The 12,710-nt window shown below is 39.0% G+C and overlaps 2 protein-coding genes across 8 annotated transcripts in view; both read left to right on the top strand.

Annotated features, from left to right (window-relative positions):
- The window catches only part of LOC122996597 (reticulon-4-like), a 41,271-nt gene extending 36,419 nt beyond the window's left edge, over positions 1-4,852 (top strand). For all 7 annotated transcript variants that reach the window (XM_044372145.1, XM_044372146.1, XM_044372149.1 and 4 more), the window contains 4 exons: positions 1,351-1,420; positions 1,786-1,832; positions 2,391-2,449; positions 3,533-4,852. In XM_044372145.1, coding sequence (XP_044228080.1) covers positions 1,351-1,420; positions 1,786-1,832; positions 2,391-2,449; positions 3,533-3,575 — 219 coding nt within the window. In that variant the 3' untranslated portion in view covers positions 3,576-4,852. The remainder of the gene's footprint in view (positions 1-1,350; positions 1,421-1,785; positions 1,833-2,390; positions 2,450-3,532) is intronic.
- A 5,914-nt stretch (positions 4,853-10,766) lies between these two features.
- LOC122996654 lies at positions 10,767-11,941 on the top strand. The gene has a single exon (XM_044372253.1). It carries the CDS (start codon positions 10,860-10,862, stop codon positions 11,568-11,570), a length of 711 nt encoding a protein of 236 aa, XP_044228188.1. The 5' UTR covers positions 10,767-10,859; the 3' UTR covers positions 11,571-11,941.
- The last annotated feature ends 769 nt before the right edge of the window (positions 11,942-12,710 follow it).

The raw sequence follows: 12,710 nt of genomic DNA, 5'->3' as shown, positions 1-12,710 counted from the left end.
TATATATATATATATATATATATATATAAATAATATACAGGAAGTCATGTCGATGTCACAGAATAAGACTCAAAAACCAGGAAACTACAGCTGCAATGATCAGTCGCTTAATCAATTAGTCAGCTGACAGAAATTTAATCGTTTTGTTGGTTTCAGCTTCTCAAATTTGAGAATTTGCTGCTTTTCTTGTCTTACATGATATTAATACTGAATATTAATCTGGAAGTATTTTGATTATTGATTCATTAAAAGTAATTTTTTAAGCAAAAATCCTGAATGTTCTTTACTTCAAGCTTCTCAAATGTGACTTTAAGCTGTTTTTCTGTCTTATATGTGACAGTAAATTGAATCATCTGAAGGTTTTGGACTGTTACTGTGGGTTCAGAGACACTGTGGATGATATTTTTACACTTTTTTTTATTGATTAATTGATAAAATAAGCCCTATAAAGACATGAATGTGTGTGTAATCGCAGTCATAAGGATGTTTTATTTACAGCCGGCTGATCCGTGGATGTGTTGAGATATTTATGTCGGTGTTTATGGTTCGTAAAGAGAGAAACAGATTCAGCCGGTCTGATCTTTTTTAGATTTCCTCTTTGAGTCTTGAGGTTTATTTTTAGAAGAAGACGCTCTGCAGGAGACGCGTCGCTGCAAAGATTCATGACTGAATAAAGCAACGAGCTGCACTGACGACTCCGCAGGGAAACTTTTAAACGTTATCGATCCACAGCTGCTGTTTGTTTTCCATCTTTTTTCCATAAAAAACATGATTATTGAATTCTGCTGTTTCAACCTTTTAACACACAGAAGGTGAAACACATCAGTTAATCTGCAGCTTATTTTCCCAATTAATTGAGAATTAAAACGTTAGAAAATAGTGAAAAATCACAAATTTTTGAGAATCCAAGGTGACGTCTTGGAACATGTTTAGTCTAACAGTCCGAATATTATAGAAAGTCATAAAAAAACAGAAAAAGGCAGCAAATCTTTACATTTTAAAAGCTGCATCAAGACGTTTTTTTTTGCATTTTTGCTTTAAAAATGACTTAAATGATTAATTATTAATCACAATAGTTGCTGATTCTGTTTTCTGTCAATCAGTGAATCGTTTCATGTCTCCAGCTGTTCTGATCTGTCAGGTGGAGTTTGGTGAACTGCCTCATTAATCAATAATTTGCTATTAACTATTAAATTGATCCCCAACTGTTCTGACTGAATGATGGTTAGTTGCAGCTCTACTGACCTCTTGTTACTCTTCAGGAAATCTTCCTGCTGTTTAAATAGAACAATATAAACTCAGTTTTTAATGTTTTTAATCCTTTTTTCCGTCATCTTTTGTTCTCTGCAGTTTGCTGTGTTTATGTGGATCCTGACCTACGTCGGTGCCTTGTTCAACGGGCTCACCATCGTGATTCTGGGTGAGTCACATGTTTAAAATATGAAGCTGTCATTTCCCATCATGCACTGGGCTTTAACGACATGTGGTCCTCTGCCTTAAAGTACAGCCATTTTCAGATAATAAAGAGTTAATTTAAAGCCTCCATGTGCAGGACTGTAATAGTTTCTACTTTGGCTCCATCTGGTGGTGATTTATAGAAATGCACACGGCTCAAATAAAAACATGAAGCTGAAGCCGTAAGAATAATATGAACGAAGAGTTAAAGAATAAAATAATTATGAACAATGAGTTAAACTGTTCAAAATAATCAAAGTTTTAGTGAAAGTTGCGACAGATGGAAAATTCTGGAAACATAATTTGACTTTTCTTCTTCTTCTCTCTCAGCTGTGGTTGGAGTGTTCAGCGTCCCGATCGTCTATGAGAAACACCAGGTGAGAACCCATAATGCACCTCTGTCTCTGCAGAGTTTAACAGCAGTGACAGACGATCAGCAGCTTTTATTCCATCAAACTTCAGATAAAACCTGAATTAATTCTTCTGAAATCGGTTAATTCATCTCTCTATTTTCTGCATCTTATCCTGGTTCAGGTTGTTTATGTAATTAATTATATTATAAATAATTGTTATATTCTGCTGGGACGTTGTGGAAAAAAATTGATATAACAATAAATAATCTTACTTTCATAGTTTTGCCGGTTTGATGGTGAAACAGGTATTAATGTCTCTCTGTGCTGATTAAAAGTCTTATTTAACTTTATATCTGGGATGTAAACAAGCATCCTGATGAAGACATGATGAGCTACGACTTGAAAAACAACCACAGAGTCAAAAATCCTCTGATTGATTGATTGATTGATTGATTGATTGATTGATTGATTGATTGATTGATTGTAGTTTCTTTCCACCAGGATTGATGTTGTGAACATTAGTAGTGAGCGATGACACGTTCTCCTGCAGACAGTAAACATGATGTTTGTGTTTGTTTTCAGGATAAGATCGACCACTACTTGGCTCTGGTCAACAACCAGTTCAAAGACGTTGTTGGAAAGTAAGTAGATCATTTTATAGAATATAATAAACGTAGAATGAAAAACTTGTCCTAGAGGATGATTATTATTACTATTACTGTTATAACGTTACTGAACAGATTCACTTGAAAAAAACAATATATGACATTTAGTTAGTTGCAGCTCTGTGTGTTGAGCAAATGAAAAAAATAGGATTAAATATTAAACATTTAAAGCTCTAATATGTAATTATTCCACATTAAATGTCTAAAAACAACTAGACCTGTGTTATATATGTTGTTGAGTTGTGTGTTTTCAAACTCAGAGAAATCTGTAATTTAATCAAAGTAACGGACCGTTTCATTTGGTCGCCTGTCGATGACGTCATACCTCCTCTACCAAAGAGTAAACACGCACCAGATGCATACGGCGGCGCTGTGTTTGTCCGCTACAATGGCGTCTACCAAAGAGTAACTTACACACATACAAGATAATACATCGGCGTTGTGGTTGTTCCACACAAACTGTTATAAATGGACTTTTATTCAGTTTTAAGACACATTTTCATGATAAATTTAGGTTGTTTTTAACTATATCTTTTAGCCGGAAGAAGGATTTTAGTCATTGGACGTCTGGATCTTAAGTTATCAGAGAAATAAACTGGACAAACGTTAGCAGCAGCTCGGCTAACAGCCCCTCCAGGAAGTCCGGTGGTCACCAAACATCGTCGGAGAAACACTGATTTTAGGTGAAACAGCTTTATTCAGTGTTTTTACCTCTAATCTGCGTGTGCGTTTGTTCTGGAGAGGAGGAGACCTCTGCGGGTAAAAACATCCTGAATGATGAACACTGGAGTAATCCTATCCCGATGAAGCTGATTATTTAACAACGAAGACAACAACTCCCATGATCCCTTGCTACTTCACACCGTCATCACACTCCTGCTTTTCTTATTGTTTTGATTGAGACGCCTAGCGGCTGAAATTACATATTATGCATTTAAAATTAGAAATAACTGTACTATTGAGGTAAATTAAGGCCTGTTGCTGTTTATGAACTGTTAGTTTAAAGTATCTTCTGATGGTTGTTAAATGTTTTTTTTTTTTTTTTTTCTCGTCTTTTAGGATCCAGGCGAAGGTTCCCGGGATGAAACGCAAGGCAGAGTGAAGCGACGACACGTCAGAGTTTGGATTCAGGAAGTCCTGAGAGGAAGATGGTTGGATTGGGAGGAAGGGGTGCATGGGTGGGGGAGGGGGGGAGGGTTTGATATGAAGGCAGGCTGGAGGAGGAGAGGAGGGGTCTGGCGTGGACGCAGCCCTTCTAACTTTATTTGTCAAAATAATAAAAACACTTTTTTTCCAGTTCAGAATTCCTTTTTTTCCTTTTTTTTTTTTTTTTTTTTTTTTTTGGTGTGTTTTCTGGAAAAGTGGAAGCAGGTCGGAGTTCAGCACCGAGCTTCACGACACCGAGGTCGTTCTGATGATTTACGTCTCCCCAACTTCTTTTTTTTTTTTTTTTTAATCAAGTTTTGAAATGTTTGTTTCTGTGAGATGTTGAATCTCACAGAAACACATTTCGAATGAACGCTCCCTCTCCACACCCTCCTTCAGGGTGTTTTTTTTTTTTTGGGTCATTTAGATTTTTTCCGGCAGTCGAGCCGAGCGGAGAGATTTTTTTTGTTTCTTCGTCTTGTTGCTGCTGTTTTTGAGAAAGACGAGCGAGCCGCAAACAGCACCTCATTTGTATTTTTCTTTTCTTTTCTTTTCTTTTTTTTTTTTTTTTTTTTGGTATTACTGAGTTAGAAGTATTTTGTGATTTTACTGTTTTACTGAAATACCGTCGTGTCCCTCAAGCTTCGAGCTCGTTTCCTCGGTAACCTGCTGCGTGGTTTCGCCTCGATGCAACGAATGACGGATTTGTGAACGACGTCTTTGACTCCTGATGAGGCGGCGGCGGCGGTGGGAGGGTGTGGGAGGGGAGGGAAGGGGGGGTTGTTCTACCATTTAAAAACTTCATCGCTTCTGAGTAACTCTAGCTAGAAACATCTAGAAAACCTTTGCCAGACAAATAAAACACATTAATTACATACAAGTCGTTATTTCCATGTCATTGCAGCTGTCTAGTGATGAAAAACTCTGGAAGGAAACACGTTTACATTCATCCACATCAGATAAAACATTAAAAAAATGTAAAAAAGAAAAAAAATGAAATGGGATTTAAAGAAAAAAATAACCATACTGTCTGTGGAGCTGATATCTTAATAAAGTTGCAACTTGATGTGACTTTGGGAAACCTTCAAGCATTTGTTTGTTATGCAAGTATAATTGTGAATGATAAACTTCATACTTCAATTGTGACGATAAAAAGCTTCCAGCTGGGAGCCGTGTTTGTGGAATGCATTGTGAGATGTAAACAATTATCAATAAAGCTTCTAGACGAAGAAAGTCCCGCCTCCTCATCTGTCTGTCAACTTGGCTAACTCCAGTTAGCTTCTGTTAGCTTCAGTCTGCCAAGGAAAATGGAAGAGAACTGATGAAAAGCAGTGGTGCTGTTCCATATTCACTTTAACACAGGATACCTGAACTACTCAGTAATTATTTAATGCTGATATTAAAGAGTTGAGACATTCTTCCACAAAAACATGAACAGCATATTGCACAAACACAAGCTTTGCATTTGAAAGTGAACTCATGAACAGTTAATTATTTATGCAATTAACACAAGTGTGCTGTCCTAACAAGTGTCTAAAGATTCTCCAGCTGCACGTGAACTGACAAAAACTAGAAGTGCTCTGCAGTCGTTAATGTGAGAAGAGATAATACATAGAAATGTATGAACATGTATGTACATGTATGTACATTTATATTTATTGAAATGTGGTGATACCTATGCATTCAGATTTTAAGACGGTACAAATTATCCAGCAACAAAAAAGCCTGAAAAGCCGGCAGTGAGAATGGAAGTACAGAGAGTCGTTGCTATGGAAACGATACATCCCGTCTTGTCCAGTCGCATTGGTGTAAACTGGCAGGCAACAGGTAAGAAATGTATTTGCAGAAAAAATTAGAAAAGAAATGAACAGTAAAATACAATAAAGGAGTAAATAAGAAACGTGTAGAGTGACATCACGACTTGATGAACATGTTAAATTTTTCCGTTTCACTTTGTCACATAGAATTAAGAAATAACAACTGGGTATCATTTTGTGTGTGTGTGTGTGTGATGTCACTGCTGAGACGTGATGTGTGGAGTCCTTTGAAGTGCACATCAAAGGACTCCGCCTTGTCTGCTATGATGTCACTTGTCTATGATGTCACTCTTGCTGTCTATGATGTCACTCTTGCTGTCTATGATGTCACTCTTGTCTGTGATGTACTATGATGTCACTCTTGCTGTCTATGATGTCACTCTTGTCTATGATGTACTATGATGTCACTCTTGCTGTCTATGATGTCACTCTTGTGTGTGATGTACTATGATGTCACTCGTGCTGTCTATGATGTCACTCTTGTCTATGATGTACTATGATGTCACTCTTGCTGTCTATGATGTCACTCTTGCTGTCTATGATGTCACCCTCATCTATGATGTACTATGATGTCACTCTTGCTGTCTATGATGTCACCCTTGTCTGTGATGTACTATGATGTCACTCTTGCTGTCTATGATGTCACCCTTGTCTTTGATGTCTATGATGTCTTTGATGTGTAGGTAAATAGATCCTTTATTGTCCCACAAGGAAATTTGTTAACACAGCCTGTACAGATCTTCACATGAATACATAGATACCTATATACAGTACACATCCACAACATAACTTACATGAAAGGCATCCATACATACACATTCATATACATTCATACACACATGCATAATACACCGTATACATTTGGGCAATATATTAAGGGGTAAGAAAGCCACAGGAAACAATATCGTACTTTCACTCAACATATTGAAGAAACTTAGAGAACATGAGCAGCCAAAAGAACAACAGTGTTTGCTCCACCAGCCAAACAAAGATGGAGCAGCAAGTAACTCTGCTCAAACGTAAAATAGAGCAGCGTAAAAAGGTGCTGAGGTTTGTCAGTGAGTCCCGGCAGAGAAAGAAAGAGAACCTGTTACTACAGGAACAAGAAGTTTCGGAGCAAGTGCAGAACTGGCGATCAGAGAATCAGGAGACAAAGGATCTGATATTTCAGACAATGGAAGAGATCACTGATCTGCGCAGGTGCACAGATGTGCACGTGGAATGTGCACACAAATCATATAATTATGTGCTTCACCTCTATGAGACAAAGGTGCTAGAAGTCAAGCAGCTTCAGGAAGAATTAGGAGATATGCAGGAGGAAAGTGACAACCTGCAGCAGAGGATTCAGGAAGTGGAATTTTGCAATGCAGCATTGCTCCAGGAGACAGTAAACCAGGAACTGAACAATGCTGCCGTTTACATCGAGATGAAGGAGAACGAGGATGAAGACCTTCACATGAATCCTGATTCTGGTGAGGCTGCAGAAGAAAGACCCGCCGAGCAGCAGGCGAGAGTTGAGAGGAAGACGACACGGTGGAAAAGATTCAAAAGTTTCTTCAACAGGAGGAACAGAAGGAGGAGTGATGAGGAGCAGAGTATTCAGATGGTACTGATGAAGAGTAGATCAACAGCTTAGAAACTGACAAACTCCCCCCCCATAGTGTGTGTGTGTGTGTGTGTGTGTGTGTGTGTCTGTGTATGTGTGTGCGTGTGTAAGTGTGTGTGAGTGTGTGTGAATGTGTGTGTGCACGTGTTTCAGTGTGCGTGTGTGTGCATGTGTATGTGTGTGTGTGTGTGTGTGTGTGAGTGTGTGTGTGTGTGGGTGTGTGTGTGTGTGAGAGTGTATGAGTGTGCGTGTGTGTGAGTGTGTGTGTGTGTGTATGAGTGTGCGTGCGTGTGTGCGTGAGTATGAGTGTGTGTGTGCGTGAGTATGAGTGTGTGTGAGTGTGTGAGTGTGTGTGTTAGTGTGTGTGCATGAGTATGAGTGTGTGTGAGTGTGTGTGTTAGTGTGTGTGCGTGAGTATGAGTGTGTGTGTGCGTGAGTATGAGTGTGTGTGAGTGTGAGTGTGAGTGTGTGTGTGAGTGTGTGTGTGTGTGTGCCTGTGTGAGTGTGAGTGTGTGTGTGTGAGTGTGTGTGTGTGTGCGTGAGTATGAGTGTGTGTAAGTGTGTGTGTGTGCATGACTATGAGTGTGTGTGTTAGTGTGTGTGTGTGTGCCTGTGTGAGTGTGTGTGTGTGTGTGTTAGTGTGTGTGTGTGTGTGCGTGAGTATGAGTGTGTGTAAGTGTGTGTGTGTGTGTGTGTGTGTGTGAGTGTGTGTGTGTGTGTGTGTGTGCATTATAATAAACAAACCTGTACAACAAACCACCTGAAGGTCTGTGAATATTATCAAATGAGTTTGTCAGAGTTTGATGCTGATTGCGTTGCGTTAAAGGAGGAGTTCTCTGTCGACCTCCAACTCCCTCAATATTGTTTACATTGAGTAACTGCAGCGGCGTCTGATATGAGATTCTGTGTTGAATCTGTTACAGTCTCATCACAGAGGTGGACGCTGAGCTCGAGGCAGAAACGGAGCAAAAAGAGTTATTACTCCAGACAAAAATACAGCAACGTAAAAAGATGCTCAAGTGTTACGGTGACAAGACGTCCCGGTTTGTCCGGGACTGTCCAGGTTTCATGCTGCATGTCTCTAATCCTGACAAATATCTGTTAAACACCAGATTGTCCCAGTTTTCATCACAATTAAAATAACAACTTGAATACTATACTTGTTTTCAGCGCATGTTCTGTCCCACTCGTTATTACCTAAACCCAATATAAAAACATCAACAATGCACCACGCGTCTGAATTCTTCACTGATTTGTCTGTATGTGTCAATCAATCAGTGTGTCGTTGTCGAGGTTGTTGCTAGCCTGTTGCGGCTCTTCCTGTCAGTATGCTAACAGTTAGCTGTCATGCTGAAGAGAGAGTCGATCTTTTCTAAAGAGCTCCAGGAGGCTTCCTCCTTCCTTCATAACATACCCGACAAAGAAAATGCTGTGTTCTGCACACACTGCAAGAGTACATTTTCAGTGACGCATGGTGGAAATGCAGATATAAAAGATCATATTAAGATAGCAAAACATAAGATTTGAAGATGTTACAGCCTATGAAGTCATTTATAGGCCACAAAGAAATTAGTACCTAAAAGAAAAAAGCTAGCAAAGAATAAGTCACAGTCCATTTAGTCTGCGCTGGTACACGCTGACAAATAGGCCTACATTGTGTCCTGTTTTAAAAGCATAATATGTAATATCTGCCGTTAGAGGTGTCTCAACCAAAACAATAACAAAAGACGTTTGATGAGGTCGTGAAGTAGCATGGGATCATGGGAGTTGTTGTCTTCATTGTTAAACAGCCATCATTGCAGTCAGCTTCTCCCAGTTAGGATTCCTTCAGTGTTCATCGTTCAGGAGGTTTTTAACGTTAGCCGAATTATCCGCAGACGTCTCGTCCTCTCTAAAACAAACCAAAACTGGTAAAAACACTTAATAAAGCAGTTTCACATCAAAAATCAGTGTTTCTCCGAAGCTGTTTGGCGAACACAGGACGTCCAGGAGGGGCTGTGAGCTGAGCCAACGGTTATTCAGCTTGTTTTTTCTGATAACTTAAGATCCAGACGTCTGATGACTAAAATCCTTCATCCAGTTAAAAGATATAGTTAAATATGACCAAGATCTAAAAAGTTTATCATAAAAATATGGCTTAAAACTGAATAAGAGTCAGGTTAGGACAGCTTCTGGCAGACAACCATACTCTTTGGTAGACGCCACTGTGGCGGACAACGACAACGCCGACGCATATGTAGAGGAGGTATGACGCCATTGACAGGCAACTAAATGAAACAGACTGTTACTTTTATTAAAATTACGGATTTCTCTCGGTTTGAAAATTAATGGAAACATTTGAGATATTGTGAGTATGCAACTCAACAAAATATATAACATGGGTCTAGTCGTTTTTAGACACTTTAATGCGCAATAGTTTAATATTGTAGCTTTAAAAGGTATCTGACATTAAGTATGTTATATTACACCAATGTAATCTGTGTTTTGTGTTGTTATAGGCTACAGTGTTCAAATAAACTATGTTTTGGTGGATTTTGTGAGACAAAACGTATATAAAACACTTCAACAAATTGTTTTTAAGGTTTTTTATTGTATTTTTTGTTCTGCTGCTGTTCTTGTGTTATTTTGTGTGTGTGTTTGTTCTGTTGGAGGCATTTTATTTGGAGATCTTCCAGTCTTTTGCTCAGCCTTTCACTTTGCGCTTTTTAGCCTCCTTAGATTTTTTTCTTTAACTCTGCTTCTTTCTTTACCTCTGCCAGGTAGAGATGTCTCAGCTCTTCACATTGTTTGTCATGCGGCTTCACCTTTAACCTTGCCTGGAAGCACTGCTCCTCGACCTCAGCAGCCATGGCTGTCAGCTGGACGAGGAGACGACTGTCTGCCTCCTGCTGGATTGTCAGCTCACGCTTCTCTCTGTGGAGCAGTTCGATCCTCCTGTGAAGGGCGAGCTGCTCTTTCCTCCAGGCCTCGGCTGCCTCGTTGTTCTCTTCTTCCAGATCCTGGTAGATCTTTTCCAGGTACTCTATCTCACTGCCTGACTCCATCTCATCGAGAGGTTTTTTTTTTTTGCTGTACTTAAAGGTTGGGTCCTGTTTATAACCTCTGATTAATGAGATAAAAGCCAAACGTACAGCTAGAATGTGCCTTTGATCTTCATTTGATGTTTTCCAACAAAATGATGTTATGATGTCACATCATTTATTCACAAACAGACGTTGATATCACTAAGGGAGCAGCTGTCCCGGTAACGCTTTATTTTAGTAACAAATCTCTAAACTATGTTTTTAACTTTTTTATAGGGATAGATACATACTAAGAGAATATTCACAGTAAGTTCAATTAATTCAGTTAAAGGTTCCCCTTGGTATTTCATAAATTCAAAGATAAGTCTTTCTAAAAATGTTCTCACTTTTGAAGAGCTCCATGATACCAGTAAACATGAGTTAAACCACAGATAGCTGATAACACTCTAACATGGCTTCATGACGCAGGCCTCAGGAAGGAAGAGGTTTTGAATGTGATTGACAGACCTTCCTTTATGTGATCTATAATGTGTTATAGCACAGTGGTGTCTGCATGTGTGACAGCTGCTGTAGTTGCATGAAAACCTTGTTTACTCAGTCACACATTTATATCTCGAGGTGTATGGTGTGTTTTGAATGTTAAAAAAAACAGAAAGATATTCAAATCTTATTAGATATTATGTAAATGCTGATAATAAACTTCCTGCTTATTATAATGCGGAAGGGAAACCAAATGCGCACCAGAGTACGGAAGGACATAGCACATTCTTCCTGTTCTGTGTTGATCTGTGGACATGGAGAAACTGACGGGGTGTTTTCTGTCGGTGCTGCTGCTGGCGGTGCTGAACTCTGTTTTAGCTGAAGATGCGTTTTTCGGGGAAGGTGGTGAGCTGCTGTTGAGGCCTCCTTTCTCTGGAGATATCACCAGCATCCAGTGGAAACACAACAACAATCTGGTGGCAGAATGGGTGAAAGATATAGTTGATCTGCAGGATTACGGTGACTTTAAAGGTCGAACAACCCTGAACTCAACCACTGGAATTTTGGAGATCAAAAACATGAGTCGAGCTGACAGCGGGGTGTATTCAGTGGAAATCAACAACAATGTTCACCCTCAGTGCTATAATGCAAAACTGATCAAGGCAGTGCCACAGCCTGCTGTGTTGGTGAGACCACTGACTTGTACCAATGCATCAAAAGAATGCACCCTGACCTGTGATGGAAACACAGAGGAGGCTGAACTTGTCACCTACAGCTGGAAGATGGGAGGAGGAGAGTGGATGGATGGGAAGACGAACAGGAGCATCACCAACGATGAGACAATACAAAGTGTTAAAACGTTCTCCTGCCGGATGAAGAACCTAATCAGTGAAGAAGAAAGTCACCCCAAACCCAACCCTTTCTTCAGAGAACAGGTTACAGCCAGTTCTGGAGTTGGGTTGCCTGTGGATCTGTTTCTGCTTGTTGTTGGCATCTTGGCCACTGTGGTAGGTGCAGGGTTTTGAAAACTAAAGGCAAACCTTTCTTCAGAGAAGAGCCTGCAGACTCTGGATGAAAGTTTTAGGGGCTGTCATGAGATCTTTGGCTGCCATGTCTCTCTTGGGGGCTGTTGTGTACTTGGTTTGGCGGAAACAAGAATCTGTCAGGAGATGGATCTGTCCATGTCTAATCAGAAAAGCTGATGATGATGATGATGTAGCTTGAAATGGATGAGCACCTTGGTTTCCTGATGAAGATTAAAGCATGTCAGTACTCCAGTCACAGAGAGGCAATGTGTTGTGTTTAGCAATTAAACATGAAAACAAGATTTCTCTCTTTTTTATTGCTTTTTAGAACAGCTTTGTATATCTATATGTATATTTTCTGCTACTTGACACTTCTTCTTCACCACATTTCATATTTCCATCATTATTATGTCATTTTTTTCTTTCTTTATTTGTGACACAATTGATCAAAGTGAGCCTGTAAAAGAAAAGTATAAAAGGATCATAGAAATGACTGTTTTCATGATGAATCTAATGGAAATTTTGTTTTGAGTTTGTTTTTTGAAACATTTATTTTTGTTTGTGATATAGTTTATATGTTAATTGTCAGAACAGGCATGAAATGCAAAATATTTCTAATATTAACAAAATACTTATTTGCAAAATAATGAATAAAAAAAAAATACTCTGCTTTGAATAATAATTTGTGTTTTTTTTGTTTGTTTATTTCAAACATCTATCGGACAGAGTTCAGTGTTCAAACAAACATGAATCTGGATCAGTCTGGATTATCATCATCAACAAGGTTATTCTGTTTTTGGGCATTTTTGCCTTTAATCGATAGCTGATATTGAAGAAACTGACAGGATATTAGACATTAGAAAATGAATCAAATGTTTCCTGTGATGTTTTATACGCCATCATGTTGTCTTGTGTGTACCAATGCCTATACATCCATACAGAAGACACTGTTCACTGTTTTACTTCACTGACTAGTTGAATAATTCAGCTTTAATGCAGGCGCTCTCTAAAGCAGACGACTCACATGCCTCACACAAAGAAGACACAGCAGCTAATATAGAAGTCTAGAAAATCCTTAAAAAATCAAAGTTGATTGATTGGGGAGGTTGTTATGAATCCAGAAATACATGTTTGTGGTGG

This window comes from Thunnus albacares, chromosome 14 (genome assembly GCF_914725855.1).
Source record: "Thunnus albacares chromosome 14, fThuAlb1.1, whole genome shotgun sequence".
NCBI classification, from domain to species: domain Eukaryota; kingdom Metazoa; phylum Chordata; class Actinopteri; order Scombriformes; family Scombridae; genus Thunnus; species Thunnus albacares.
Note: the sequence above shows the minus strand (reverse complement) of the source record. Positions and strands in the feature narration are given on the sequence as shown.